Source organism: Cimex lectularius, unplaced genomic scaffold, assembly GCF_000648675.2.
Source record: "Cimex lectularius strain Harlan isolate CLEC.00 unplaced genomic scaffold, Clec_2.1 scaffold55, whole genome shotgun sequence".
NCBI lineage: Eukaryota > Metazoa > Arthropoda > Insecta > Hemiptera > Cimicidae > Cimex > Cimex lectularius.
Genome location: NW_019392647.1, coordinates 782034 through 798055, shown reverse-complemented (window position 1 = coordinate 798055; position 16022 = coordinate 782034). Strand labels below are relative to the sequence as shown.

The following is a 16022-nucleotide window of genomic DNA, read 5'->3' as shown; positions in this document are numbered from 1 at the left end:
TCACAACCACTAAATAAGAAAATGACGAGTGCGTTGGAAGCGTTATTAAATCAGGTAGTTTTCCTCAAATTTGCTGCCTTCTGAGACTAAAATTAGAAACTCTGGATTACTTTATACACTTTCCGATTTACACAATTTTCCACTCTTTTTGTAGTTCTGGCTGAAATAAAACACAAAAAATTAGCCCAAACATTTTGCCACCGTCATCTTCTTATTGAAAAATTAACGGGAATTTCAACGGTGCTATTAGATTTTCAGAGAAATGTTTAGATTAAAAGATATCACGATTTTCCGACGCCAGGACGTGATATCTTTCAAAATCGATAAAAAGCGAAATTACTCTGAAATGGTTGAGAATCGGACCATGGACAATATGAACTTTTTTGTTCATTTTAGGGTGAAGAATCTACTGGAGAAGTTTGTAGCACGAGTAGCAATTCACCCTGTATATATAGATCATAATCGTCCTATTTTTTATGGAGTCGGGAAGGAGATGGTTAGGGATGGATGGTGGAGATGGTGGAGAGGATAGTTTTTAAAAACATATATACTCATGGTTTTTCTTTGTGGATTTATGGAATTTTTGTCTTGTTTGTACGTGTGTCGTTTTATGTTAGGTTTTTCTTCTTTCTTTGAGTTTGAGCAACTTCATGCATAAATTCCTATGAGTAAAGAGCCCCGACTGTTTACTCTTCTTCGCCTTTTCCCCTTTTTAATCGGATTATTGTAAATATTTGCAAAAGGGAGGGCGATTTCCACGGCTCCGGGCCAAGGAGAAGTGAGAGCCGAGTCGAAACTCGTAAAGGAATAAAAATGAAGCCGGCCCGGATGACGTGAGCGGGACCGGTGGGATACGGAGGACCGGTTTATCTTCGGGACTAGACAAGCTTTGAAAGTTGAAATTGGATTCGTCATTAATCATTGTGTGAAAGGTGTAGAGGAGAGGATGAGGCACCGGGTTTTCGAATCTGATAACCCCCAGCTCAAATCCCAAAACGGATCTCATCGGGGCCCGTGTTATTTCTCTCCCGGACATTGTTTTTTGACCGGCTGGCTGGCTGGAAAGTCAGACGAGGGCCGAATCGAGAAAGTATTTTTTTCCAACTCAACAATATGTAAAATAAAACGGAGGACGACGTGAAAAGTATGCGACGCCGAGGTAAAAGGGAGGAGAGGAATGCGGGAAAAAGGGACTGGAGACAAGGGTGAAATGATCCTTGAAAAACGATGAGAGGGAAAAGTCGCAACCCCTGTCTCACTACTTTTGTTTTAAATTTCAATATACAGTTTTGCTCTCCTGAGGAAAATGTCCTTACCTAATTGAAGAGGAAGTTCTGAAATTTCATTCTTCTGAATTTGATGGAGCACAAGAAAGGTTAACAAATAACCAACATTTGCAAATGACTCATCGCTCTGTGACAGACTATTTTAGTGGATGTCCGCATATTATTCCTCGACCTAGTCTTTTTCTACCTTTCTTTATCAAGCTACACTTTGTATAAGGCTTCTCTATCGATTTGACTTCTAAAAACAACTAGCATCCCTGGGAAAAACGTTCTTATCTGATTGAAAAATTTCTTTAATTTGAATTTTTAGACTTTTACAACGGAAGTTAATAGTAGACCAAAATTTGGAAGAGATTTCATATCATTTGTCTCATATCATCCTCCACCGCCCGGCATCGCTGTGTGACAGACGATTTCAGTGGATGCCTGCATGTTATGACTCGTCCTAGCCCTTTTCCACCTTTATTTACTAATGACATATCGTTGCTTCATAAGCAACAGCATTAGCTAAATTTTCGAATTTCATCATCCAGAATGGAACGTCTTAACTTTTAGACGTTTCCGATTGAAGTGGGTGTCTGTATATCATGCCTCCTCCTAACACCTTCTACCTTTTTTTAGAAAGCTAGATATTGTAGAAGGCTTTATAATCAATTTGACATAGAAGTCCTGTTTCGCCTAACCGCGCGTTCAGGGCTTAACAATTTCACCGAGTTTCCGCATGTTTCTCTACTTCTAGCCCCTATCTCTTGTTTCCCTGCGTCAGGAAGGTTTTCCAAAAAGCAGATAAATTATGGTCGATTTTTTTTAAAGCAAAAATTTTATTTGGGGTGGCAAATCTGTCCGTACGATTTAAGTTCGAAGAAAAAAGAAATAAACAATTTTGTGTCATATTTTGCAAGTCTGCAAAGGAATTTCATCAATTCCCTCGAATGGACAAAATCTTTGGGACCGTTCTGAATGAATAAACTGTACGTTAAAAAAAATTTCTTCTTAATACAACCGTACGCCGGGTCTACGAGTGGATGGACTGTTATCACCAGGTTGATCGTTAACGATCGTCTCTGGCCCGCCTGTTCTCGCTGTTTGACCCTTAGCAAGATGCTTATCGCCTCTTCGCCATCTTCATTGCCTTGTTTAAAAACCGAGACGATCAATCGACTTCAAAAGCCGGCAGATGGTGTATTTTCTTCCCCCGCTGAAATCCATTTCACGTCTGTAACAAGTGGTTTTTATTTTATTTATTTATTTTATTATTATTATAATAAAAAGGTTTAAGAATTGTTCAAATTCATTGATTATCGGTACCTGGTGGGGGTTGAATTAACATAATCACAGATCATCCAGCCGACTGACAGGGCCTTTGTTTAAATAGAAAATTATTATGCGCATATTTTTTCAATTTTTGCAACACCAGCAGCTGGGTTTAAATCGAAAGTGAATATATAAGTTGTTTTTTACTTTCCGACTGGACTGTATAAATTCGAATAATATTAACAATATGAACTCATCTCCATGACCCTTCGTGCATGGTTTTCACGGATGTTTTTATTTTTATTTACTTAGAAAAGGGACTTTGTTTTTATTATTCACACGTCTCCATAAATACCGTTAATATATGAAAATAAAAATAAAAATACAGCAATGATCATGATAATCTCTGATTGCGAGTAAAATTCTAATTTTCCAAGATTTTAAAAAGTTTTTCTTCTTCACAATTCCATCGTTGCCTAATGATTGAAATATAATTTCAGAAACTTCAAAACTGAAAAAATGTAATATTGTTTTTCCTTTTTTATCTTTTCTTGTATGATTTTTTTTTTTCATTCGTATGTGGTACAATATTTTCGATTTTAATTGTTGTTTTTCGTTATTTCTTCGTTCTCGTTATACTTTTTAAATTTTTATTATTTAATGTTTGCTCTGCTATTTGGGTATATATTGTATTTACTATTTTATCTTTATGTAATTGTTGTATAATTAATTTGCCACTACTATTAGCCTAGGTTGAATTTTTTTCTAGTTTGATTGCTTTGTAGTTAACTTTTAACGTTGGTTTTTCTATGTGTCTAGTTAGGTAACACATTTTCGATTTTAATTGTTATTTTTCGTTATCTCTTTGTTCTCGTTATATTTTTTAAAATATTATTATTTAATGTTTGCTCTGCTATTTGGGTATATATTGTATTTACTATTTTATCTTTATGTAATTGTTGTGTAATTAATTTGCCACTACTATTTGCCCAGGTTTAATTTTTTTCTAGTTTGATTGCTTTGCAGTTAACTTTAACGTTGGTTTTTTTATGTCTTGTTAGGTAATACATTTTTAAAGTTGATTTATAGGGTGGCGTCGGTGGCCGCAACGGTTTAAGCGTTTAGGCAATTACTGTAAGGTGAAGGTGCCGGGTTCGAATCCAGCGGCCCGCATTCGAACCCGACATACTTACAAATGGGGGGGGGAGTTGATTTATAGTGCCGTGTAATGGGAAGTTTTTCTTTCTTTTATTTCTTCTTGGGGAATTAATGTTTATCTGTTTATATGCCCTTAGTTACCTGGTTTTTAGTTAATGGCTTGTTATGTCTTGTTGTATATTTAATTTTTCAGATTTTTTTATTCAAAGAAGGAAAATTCGAACGATGGTCGCCTTGCACGATCGCATGGGGATAATTTGATTTGGCAACATCCCGAACTTTCTTATGCAAATATCTTCGAGGACTTTCCAAGACCTCGACACATACAAATTTTTATTCGATCGTCAAATATATACAAATTCACATTTTTCCTTTAAAAGAAAAAAAAAAAATACATCAATCGTTCGGTGAATTTTCCGAAAAAAAATTAATCCAGCTTGAAAAGCAGGCCACACATTTATTCTGGGATATGTTACGGAGAATGGGCCTTTGAAGGTCTTCAGAAAAGCTGCAGGTTGAAAATAAAAGGACGCCTAGGTTCCTTAGGCCAAAGGGGCAAAGTGTGATGCTCGCTAGCTGATCATAAGGATTGACCCACATTACTGAGTGAACGATGAGCACTCTGACAATAAGAGCGGTAGATTGTAGCTACAGGTCTTTTTATGTATTTAATTTTTAGCTATGAATTTTGATCTACCGCTCTTATTGTCAGTGCTCATCGTTCACTCAGTAATGTGGGTCAATCCTCTCCATTCCGATACCAACTCGTTAGCGATCAACGCATAATGTTGAATTGTCTTTACCATTATTCAGTAAATTTGAAAAATGGCAAAAAGGAGGGAAAATTCGAAAGGCTAGGTTGAGATGGGAAGTTGGTGTCCGAGTGGATCAAATTCACGATAGCTCAAGTGGTAAAGCAGCGGCGTATTTAGCTGGGTCGTGGGTTCGAATCCCGCTTGTGATACTGATTTTTTATCTCAACCAAAACCTTAATTAATTGAAAACTATTCAGTAATTTCCTTCTTCATTTTTTTTATGTTTATTTATTTTGTTTTAGTTGAAATTTAGTATTAGCAATAATACAAAAATGTTAGATTCAGGAATAGTTCATTTATTTCATAAAACAACTCTGTAATTCAGACTATCAACCTTTACGATTGGCCCTACCGCCTGCGCTCTGAAATTTGAAAAACCCGCGAGATTTTACTCATGGAATTATGGGTAAGACAAATTTGGCGAGCGTCCGCGGTGAGCTATAAAAAAGAGCTGGTACATTTCATTGAGTGAGCGGTTTTTCTCAGTGATCCTTAAAACAACATGGTTGTCCCATCTCTTCATTCTATCCTGTGACTCCTCCTAACCCTTGGTTACAAGGAGGGTATCCGGGCACAAAATAATAAAATAAAATAAAGCCCAGAGGACGTGGCAACCTCTCTAAAGCACAAGCTGTCTTGTGTCGGCCTGAGAGTCGGAAGGGGCGGCGGGTGCCTTAGCAGTCACACGAGGGCCAGTGCACTAGATCCTGTCTGCAAGGACGAGGAGGGTGTATGGCCATCTGTACCACGGGGTGACAGAATGTTTCCAAAAACCAGCCCTTGTCACATTGGGAACGGTTTCGTGATGGTACGTGATGACGCCCCTGGCGGGAACTTAGACAGAGGCTGTCTTCTATTTGTGACCTTTCGTGAAGCTTGCGTATGGCCAACGTAGTAGCCCGTGGTCCTCACGGGAGACGTTGCGACCGGACGACAGCATGTAAGCGTTGAGGACGTAATGATCATGCTACAGTCCCTCGAATGCGTAAGTAAGCGGATGGAAGCGGGTAGTGAGTCGGCGTCTTTGACTCGAGTATTCTTTGCATTGTTGTGCGTATGACCGGCGTGGTACCCTTGGGGAAGCGAAGGATCGGACCACCTAGGCTAGACCTATGGCGTCCCTCGAATGCGTGCAGCAGGTGTAGGCTGAGCTCGATAAGAGACTTTTACCGTAGACAGTGCTCATCTAGGGGGTGGGTAACAATTCCACTTTAAACTAAAACCGCTGCCGGGGCGTTCCCGGAAGTTTCTACGCTGGGGGAGCCTCTATACTCAGAGAGATAGAGTGGCCTTCTCTATCTAGGGATACGCGAGGGGGGGACGGGCTGATGTATTTCGGCCCGTTAGCCCCTTGCGTGCGGCGTACGACCCGACGCACAATGCGGGCCCGACCATTCGGAGTGGACAAGCGGAGAGTGTGGGTTACCGGCCCTTTGGGGCCGGGATACCACTACACCAATGCTGCGGCGGTAACAGCATTCCGTCGTATGCAGAAGTGCGTCAGCTCTCATCTTGAGAATCAAAACATCCGATAAGGCCGAAAAGGCTAGGTGCGGACGTTAAAGATCCTCTTGTCTTGTTGACGATGAGTACTCGGGAACGGAATGTCCCATCTCTACCAAAGAGTTCTAACATCATTAGCTCAAAGACGGTGCTGAATTGTAAAACTAAAGTACATACAGCTGACACCCTTGCAAGGAAAGGCGAGGCCGTACTGCTGATATGCCCTGAGTCCTTCTGTGGCACAGGGATTCATACTATCAATGTCCTTGACAAAAGGAATTCATTCATTGAACATAAACAATCCAAGAACCTTCTAACACATTTTGGAAGGAAATAAACAACGGAATGCCTCAAAAGAAGCAAGAAAAACATCGGATCCTAACAACATATTGCAAACTGTGGGCATCTGAGGAAGATTATAGGTATAAAACTACACGCAAGTGCAAATTCTGAACCTTGCAACAAACTGGCATCATATGTTCCCGCAGGATGTGTCTTGGGATGAAGCCCTGTTAGAAATTAACCTCTAAACCGTGCTAATCAAGTTCCTTGATAAACTAGGTCTTGTCGATTTGCTAGTAGCAAAGACCCCAGGGGGGGGTGATACTATAGTTCTTGGAGGGTCAGTATAGTATCCCCCCCCCCCGAATATACATGTATATCTTTATTCAGAACCCGAAAGATAAGGCATATTTTTACGTTTTATTTGAGAGGATTGTAAATAAAATCTATTTATATTTGTTCCAAATCTGATGATGGTAAGGCGATTCGGAAAAAATCTACTCCCTTTTATATATAAACTAAGTTCATTATGTCAAATTTACTCAATATTCTCCTCCTTTTTTTTGTAATGTTTGAAAATCGATCATTAACAAAACTGTGCTAGGAAGACATATTTCACGGATAATTTTACACGTTCATGGTTTAAACTAAATCTTCTTGATTTTGGTCTTTTCTGCCCCATTTTGCCAGGGTAATTTCAACTTATAATTGCTTTAAGCGGATTTTAAGATATTTCCACCAGTCCAATTTAATTGGATTAGGCCTCGAGCTGAAATTAGCCCGTTGTAATACCGTGAGACGAACGTGTCTTTGGAAATCGGAGAAAATTACATGCTACGAGCCTTAATTTACCGACCAGGAAACGCTATATTTAAAAAAAAAGGATAAACTACTTAGAAAAAAGGACTGGAATACTATTTTTTTTAACTCACTTATCAACTGTGATACATTTGCAGTTTTTGACTGTTCAAAATTTTTAACCTTGTTTCAATCAATCAATTTTCGATCAAAATTGACAGGCTGGTGGAATAATTGCAACTTAGAATTATGTAAAGGGATGGATTTTATATACAAAAATTCCGGGAAATCATATTTAAAGTATCATTTTTCTTGGAAATATTCTAGGGAGGCATAAACATTATCGAGAATTAATTTAACAACATAAATTGAAAAAAAAATCTTTCAGTTAATTAATCTGTATGTAAGGTATTGGCTGAGAGAAAAAAGGCAGTGTCTCGAGCGGGATTCGAACCCACGACCTTCGGCTAAATACGCTGCTGCTCTACCTAAGTGCTAAGTGGTACAAGAATTCCAGGAAATCATATTTAAAGTATAAATTTTCTGGGAAATATTCTAGGGAGTCATAAACATCATCGAGAATTAATTGAACAACATAAATTGAAAAAAAAAATCTTTCAGTTAATTAATTTTTATGTAAGGTATTGGCTGGGATAAAAAAGTCAGTGTGACGAGCGGGATTCGAACCCACGATCTTCGGCTAAATACGCTGCTGCTCTACCTAAGTGCTAAGTGGTACAAATATTCCGGGAAATCATATTTAAAGTATAAATTTTCTGGGAAATATTCTAGGGAGTCATAAACATTATCAAGAATTAATTGAACAACATAAATTGAAAAAAAATGAAAACTTTCAATTAATTAAGCTTTATGTAAGGTATTGACTGAGATAAAAAAGTCAGTGTCACGAGCGGGATTCGAACCCACGACCTTCGGCTAAATACGCTGCTGCTCTACCTAAGTGCTAAGTGGTACAAAAATTCCGGGAAATCATATTTAAAGTATAAATTTTCTGGGAAATATTCTAGGGAGTCATAAACATTATCAAGAATTAATTGAATAACACAAATTTAAAAAAAATAAATAAATAAATAAAATCTTTCAGTTAATTAATCTTTATGTAAGGTATGGCTGAGATAAAAAAGGCAGTGTCAAGAGCGGGATTCGAACCCACGATCTTCGGCTAAATGCGCTGCTGCTCTACCTAAGTGTCAAGTGCCAGAGCAGGGGCGTATTTAGACGAAGGTCGTGGGTTCGAATCCCGCTCGTGACACAGACTTTTTTTCTCAAACAATACCTTATATAAAGATTAATTAATTGAAAGGTTATTTGGTCAATCGGACTACGAAATCTAATGGATTTAATGTATTTTGTAATTTATAATTTGCAAATTTAATGTATTATTTAATCAGTTTAAATTTTAAAAAAATTAGAGATATCTTGCTTTTTATGTAATATCTCTTATGATTAGATAAAAATAATACAGTAATAATTAAATAAAATATCTTGGAATTATTTTTTTTGGGTCAAATTTGTTTACAGGGGCATTTTTCCGAGGGAGGCGTCCCCGTAAAAGTCTAATAAAAATAATATATAAAGATAATGCGGCAGTAATAAGGGTCGTCGTGGGGCAGGGGTGAAGTCAGGAAGGTTTAGTGGAGCATAAAGATGTTTATGTTTGCCGAGGTGGCCGCTATATGTCCATGTTACACACTCTGTCCCGTAATCCGGGAGACTGTATTATGGTGAAATATAGCCGGGGATTATGCCGGCAGGGGCCTTCCAACGTCGGGGACATTCAGCCGGTCGACTCCCTTATCTAAACGTGACATGTCGCAGACAATTTTCTACCCGCACGGGTCTCAAATCGACGTTGAATGTGGAAAAAGTGGAAAACAAGGACATACAATTGTTAAAAATAGCCTTCTTTTTTTATATTTTTTATTTTCCTTCATCGTTTAAAAATGAAAACTGCCATAAAACACTATACAATGGATGAAGTAACTGTATATCCATAAATAATAATAAAATCATATTTAAACAACCTGATCGTCCTAAAAAAATAAAAGTACAGAAAAGAAGAATAAAAGAAGCCTTAACGAGCGAAAATAAACGGATCAGAGTAACAAAAGAACGATCAGTTTACAGGCTGATGTGGTTATCGGTTCTTTCCCATCGTTGATCACTTGTTACGATTTTTTGTGAAAATTAAAGAACAGATCCGAAGCTTTAAAGAGCGCGACTGAGCGGACCAGGTTGATAAAAGAACTATCAGTTTACAGGCTGAGGTTGTATCGGTTACCTTCGCAATCCTTTCTCCTGAAAACGATCCTGACACAGTTTCCCGTAATCTCGAAAATCACTCGCAATTCGGCGAATCCCGGCTCCGACAGTGGAGATTCGACGTTAAAGAAACCAAATCGACATATAAATATTCACAATAAACAAGAAAACGCTTCCTTCCGGGGTACCTGAACAATGTTGTTGCGAACCATGCAGGAGCCATACATCATACATCTGACTCTACCTGGACAAACGATGACATACACCACTTACACGCACGTTAAACGTACGGTTTATCATGTTATCGAGTGCTTGACAGATCAAAACACACACTGACAAACAGGCGAAAACGTTGCATTGTCCTACCGGCTCCCAATTGGGGAAGCTTGAACTGCTAAAGTCTAGTAGGCCTTCGTGGACAACCATCGCGCAACTCGTGTCCATAGACAAAGTTAGATGATTGCCTACAGACAAATAAGATCAGATCGCTTGTTCTGCAACTTCCTGTAGACAAAAAGGTCTGTAGTCTGCCAGCTCGGGTGGATAACTTGAGACATGTTGAGCAACATTTAGCAATGTGGACGTGTTTGAAACTATGTAGGTTTGCCGCCCATGACGTTCGTTTTTGTTCATTGTTCCTTGTATAATTGAAGATTTTCATAATTCACGTTTTTACGGGATATCACGCTGGCAGATTGTAAAATCCGTGGTGATTACCCGGGTGAAATTTCTTCTAATTACAATTTTTTAAATTTTAATTATTCCATGAGAGTCAATCCAAATGTACGACCGTCTGCTAAAACGTTCCTTGTTCACCAACGTTAACGATTAATTTTCCTGTTTTGATCAAAAATTAAAACTGCACAAGCAGCGCCGATATCCCACTAGTCATATTATCGCGGAAACCAGTTTAGCTGTTCAGATATGCGCGTGACAAATGTCCAAGATCTTGGATTTGTTCCGCAACAGTCTATAGGCAAAATCGGCCATTTTACATTGGAGGTATCGAATCCTACACCTCCTATCTAAAATCATCAGAACAATAGTCAATACCCATTTCTATGTTACCAATGATGCCATCCATCCATATATATTATGCAGGGTGGGCGACCAAGACCCGAGGGGTTAAATGCCTGGGTAGACCCGTACCCCATCCCTAAAAGGTCCGGGACTTGGTCGGTTCACGTGATTTTGGACCATTTTATCTCGGGGAGTGATTTGGTGATGTCCTCTCCTTCAAAGATTTCAAATCTAAGCCTATCACATTCTGCAGGGTAGTGCTTTGCCGTTTCTTCTTTTATTTCGCAGAAGCGGCAAAAGGGATCTGGTAGGATACCCATTACGAAGAGGTGTCTTCTCAGTGGGCAGTGGCCCGTCAGAATACCTATCAGCCCTCCTAATTCCCTTCCTTGAGATAGAGAATAGCCATTTCGATTCTGTTGGTTTGATCGCCTTAACAAACTCTTTCGATTGCCTGTGTCCGGGGGAAAAATTCCACTCCCTAAGGAATTGTTTCATGCCCCAGATACTCTCTTTCGCTGTGCTCATAGAGTGAGGTAATACCGGTTGTGGCCCGACAAACGCAGTATTAGAACCTTCTTTGGCTAGGCCATCCGCCTTCTCATTGCCATGGTGTCCTTTATGTGCTGGTATCCAAATAAGGGTCACCTTATTCTCAAACCTGAAAGTGATCCTATTGATAAGATCTATAGTTTCCTCCACCAGTCGTGAGGTTGACAATGTTTTTTGTAATACCCTAAGACTAGCCTGACTGTCAGAAAAGATTTTAATATCTTTTCCCATAATTTTATTATCCATAAGTGTTCTACAACACACATTGATTGCCCAGATTTCCGCCTGAAAAACGGAGGTGTTATTGCCAAGAGGGGAGGAGATGCTGATTCCTAATTTTGGTATGTAAATTCCTGCACCACTCCCTCTATCTTTGATAAGTGAACCATCTGTGTAGCAGTCTATGTTACGATGGTCATCATCCAGACTATAATCATATCACAAGGGGTGACTATCTGAAAGTGCTTTTTCCCCGAAGGGGTTTTAATCTTTTTATCACTAACGGTTAATAATTGACCGTTAACCTTACTCAATCGTTGAGAGATTTTCGAGTGATCTATGTTATTGCATTTATGATTCCAGCTGCCCTCGCTAATTAATCTGTAGCAGCTGATTAGTGCTTTGACCTTAACCTCAATGTGAAGGGGTGTGGTATTGGTTATGATTTCAAGTGCTAGGGTATGTGTAGTTGAAAATGCTCCATTGCCATCCATCCATACCGACCTATATGTTCCTTTTGGTACTCATCTAACCCCCGCTACAAAAGGTCCCACTGCAAACTATCCCATCATCCGAACTCTTTCGTCCAAATCCTATCATCCACCACATTATTTAACAATCCTCACTGGGACTGAGGCTTCGGTGGCCTCGCGACAGCCTCACTACTTGAATCTCACTTCATCATGTTGGTGTAATAATGGCCTCCATCACTGAATGGTTGCTGTTCATGTTTCTATGTTATTATTTATGTTTATACTATATGTTTAACTTGTTACATCGAACGAATGCACTTGGGAAAAAAATTATGTGGGTCGTTTTTCTTATCTCAATTTCTTCTTGTAATAATTAGTGTCTTTATCTTATATTACACTATAGTGAGGCGTTATAAATAATCGTTTTTCGTTGTATTTACATATGATTTAAATTCCTGGGGCCATTCTTGTTAAAATAAGAGCATTGTGTGTTAATAAAAATGCCTTTAAGTAAATGAATAAATTAAAGATCTTTACACGTGTTCAAAAGGTATTCTCCCTACACCTTCCCCCCCACCAAAAAAATATATGTACATAAAATGGCAACAAACGGTTACAAGGCCCATTTTTAACAGGGCAAGACACGGAAATGGTGAACCCGCCCAGGTGGGGCGTGTTTAATTTATGGAAAAGGGCCTCGAGATACGAGGTTGGCGTGTCCTTAAATTCCAGTTAATTGTGTTAATCCGGGGGCGGCGGTGAGGTGTCAGGGGTTGACGGTCGGCGTGCATACATCATCGGAGAGAGACCCGATACAGGACGGAAACACGAGTTTATGTAATTGCGCGAGTGCGGGCCGTGAAAGCGAGACGAAACGGACGTTGTCGCTTTGTCCGGACTTTTTACGATCTTTCTACTTCATAATAGCGGCAATAAAACGAAAAAATATCGTTGCGATGATTTCCTACGGGTAAATCCTCGGCTTATAAATTATATTACGTTTATACTAACTGAATCAGATCTAGCCTTCATTTTTGTTCTTACGTTTGGACCTTTAAAAACCAAGTTTTTCATAAATTATTCGGAGATCGTGAGATGCGGTCTGGTGTGATATAGGTTTTAAAAAACATTTTGTTTATCGTGCCAATGTTTCGATATTTATTGACATCATCTTCATGGCCTGGGATTTTAAACATTGTTTAAATTTTACAAATGCATGTAGGATGTGGAAAAAAATGAATTTATACAATGCTAGAAAATTTAAAAAAACCCTGATTGAGTCTATAATTTTCTTGCATTGTATAAATTAATTTTTTAATAAAAAAATTGTCTAGCATTGAATAAATTCATCTTTTTTTTATCATAAAATTTTCTAGCATTGTATAAATTCATTTTTTAATAAAACAAATTGTCTAGCATTGAATAAATTCATTTTTTATCATAAAATTTTCTAGCATGGTATAAATTCGTTTTTTTTAATCAATAAATTTTCTAGCATTGAATAAATTCATTTTTTTATCTAAAATTTCCTAGCATTGTATAAATTCATTTTTTAATAAAAAAAATTGTCTAGCATTGAACAAATTCATCTTTTTTATCATAAAATTTTCTGGCATTGTATAAATTTATTTTTTTAATAAAAAAAATTGTCTAGCATTGAATAAATTCATTTTTTAATCTAAAATTTTCTAGCATTGTATAAATTCGTTTTTTTTAATCAATAAATTTTCTAGCATTGAATAAATTCATTTTTTTATCTAAAATTTTCTAGCATTGTATAAATTCATTTTTTTCAATCTATAGTTTTCTAGTATTGTATAAATTCTTTTTTTCAATCTAAAATTTTCTAGCATTGTATAGATTCATTTTTTTTGTAATTTAAAATTTTTTAGCATTGTATAAATTCACTTTTTTCCACATCCTACAGGTATTTGTAAAATTGAAACAATGTTTATAAATCCCAGGTTCTGAAGATGATCTCAATAAAGATCGAAACGTTGGCACGACAAAAAAAATGCTTTTCTAAAACCAACTTCTCACCAGACCGCCTCCCACGATCTCCAAATAATCATCTCTGGATCGAGAATCGCGGATGAGTAACCAAAGTTTGGACCAAACTGCCATAAACCATCAAACCTATGTTTATATCAAAGAAAAGAAAACGACTACGCTTATGGAATAAAATTTCCATAAATGATCTCGGATTTACATTTACAGTCTTCCTTTGAAAACGCGTAAGCGGGAAAAACAGTCATCCGGCTAGAATTTTCCTCCCGTCTTGAGTTTATAGAAATACAAATGTCAGGAATCAATCCTCGGCCCGTTCGGGGTGTCAGAGGTGGTGATTGAAGCCGGCGTGTGGGCCAGGGAGAGAGCTGCTGTCACTTGGACTTCCCCCGATACACGGGGATCAACCGCAATACCGACTTCATTTCCATCCGTCACCCTCGCGTACAGACGACTACCACCCCTAAGTCTTCTTTACTACCCTTTCATTTTAAATAAGAGAGTGAAGGGGCAAAAAAAGAGAAAATACGAGACGGTTTTTCCAGCTCGCCGATCAAAAAAGTCGCTTTTTGACCACTCCCCCACGCAAGAAACCTCCATTTTACATCCCAAGAAACTATTTACAAAACAATGAACCATTTTTATATTATATTAAAGGAAATAGGGAATGATTTCAAAATTCAAATATATTTTTATTGATTTTCCCAATTTTTTTTATATTTATTTTCTGGTAAAAGAAGAGCCCAACTGTTCGTTGGTAGTTGACCCGTTTGTCCATTCTTTAGATGATTGTTGGCCAACATTTCATCAAGCCGATAGTTAAAAAGAGGTCAGGGTTATAAGGAGGTCGAGGCAATAGTGGTTTTTGCAAGCGAAAGGAACTCTTAAAAATATAACCCCTTATTTTACACGATAAGTATCCTTCATGAATATGATGGAAGAAACATCAAATGGTGATGTTAGGCTTAATTAATAAACAACAACAGAGAAACACCAGGTAGATATAAATAGATAGTTAATTGCATGGACAGTTAGATAAAGAAAGAGAGAGAGAGAGAGAGAGAGAGAGAGAGAGAGAGAGAAAACACCACGCAGAAATATATATATATATATATATATATATATAGTTAGTTAGATAGAGAAAGAGATAGATAGATAGATAGAGAGAGAGAGAGAGAGAGAGAGAGAGATAGAGAGAGAGAGAGCGAGATAGAGGGAGAGAGAAAGAAAGAGAGAAAAAGAGAGATGGAGGGAGAGAGAGAAAGATAGAGGGAGATAGAGGGAGAAAGTAAGAGGAAGAAAGAGAGAGATTGAGAGAGAAAGAGGAAGAGGAAGAAACATAGATAGAGAGAGAGAGAGAGAAACATTCTTGAAAATAAAGGTATTGTTTTACAAAATAGTTTATCATCATCCCATCTCGAATTCGATTGTAACCTTACGTCAGGGTTATAAGCACGGCTAGAATGTGAATTTTTTCTATACATAACTCGATCGATTTAAAGACACGTCACTACAGAATTTTTATTTTTCAACAAACATTAAGTCAATATATGAATTTTGTAACAATGACCGAAATTTAAGATGGAAAGAGGTCAGGGTTATAAGCGGGTGGAGGCAAGTTGTGGCTCATTGGAAGATAAACGTTTCGTCCTAACATAATGTGGGATTTTCATATTAGCATAGCATTTAGTAATTGAATTTGGCGACTGGTATTGTTAGGTTAGAAAAAAACTGTATCAGGGGTGTAAGCAGGGCGAGGTATGGTTCTGGTTCCATTTATATGAATTTTTGCTCTGACTAACACGATTTATGTAAAATCTACAAACATGTAGGTTATTATTATTATTCAGTCGTTATTAGAATTTGGTGATGTTACCGAAGTCTTAACATCTTCAAAGTAGGTCGAGGCAAGATTTAACTGACGACATTCTTGAATATTTATGCAATTGTTTTCCATATTATCATGAATTGATGCCAAACCTAAAAAAATGAGCAACGTCAGGGTTATAAGCACGGTGCGGTGCATTGGTTCCATTCGGTGAATTTTCTCTGTCTTACTCGGTTTATGTAACCGAACCTTACCACTGAAATTTTTTTCACCCATAATTGACTCAGTATTTGAATTGGACGATTACCAATGATGTAAGATAAGTCAGGTTTATAAGTAGGTCGAGACAATATTTGGCTTATTGCAAGAGAACACTCCTGAATATGAATGAATGAATAAAGGCTTTATTTACACAAAGTATTTACATTAACTTTACATTTCCAAAAATGTATGTAAAAATGTAATGGCCTTAGCCGTCTGTCGAGTTGCTTTATGAATTTTTGAATCTTGAATGAATCCCTGCTTTTGTATCTTTAGAATGACC

The 16022-nt window shown here is 37.6% G+C and overlaps 1 protein-coding gene across 3 annotated transcripts in view; it reads left to right on the top strand.

Annotated features, from left to right (window-relative positions):
* The first annotated feature begins 2404 nt into the window (after positions 1-2404).
* The window catches only part of LOC106668149 (homeobox protein extradenticle), a 109445-nt gene continuing 95827 nt past the window's right edge, over positions 2405-16022 (top strand). Inside the window, exon 1 of one of the 3 annotated variants that reach the window (XM_024230465.1) lies at positions 2405-2500. In XM_024230465.1, coding sequence (XP_024086233.1) covers positions 2464-2500 — 37 coding nt within the window. In that variant the 5' untranslated portion in view covers positions 2405-2463. The remainder of the gene's footprint in view (positions 2501-16022) is intronic. The other 2 variants (XM_024230464.1, XM_024230466.1) reach the window with 2 other exon arrangements.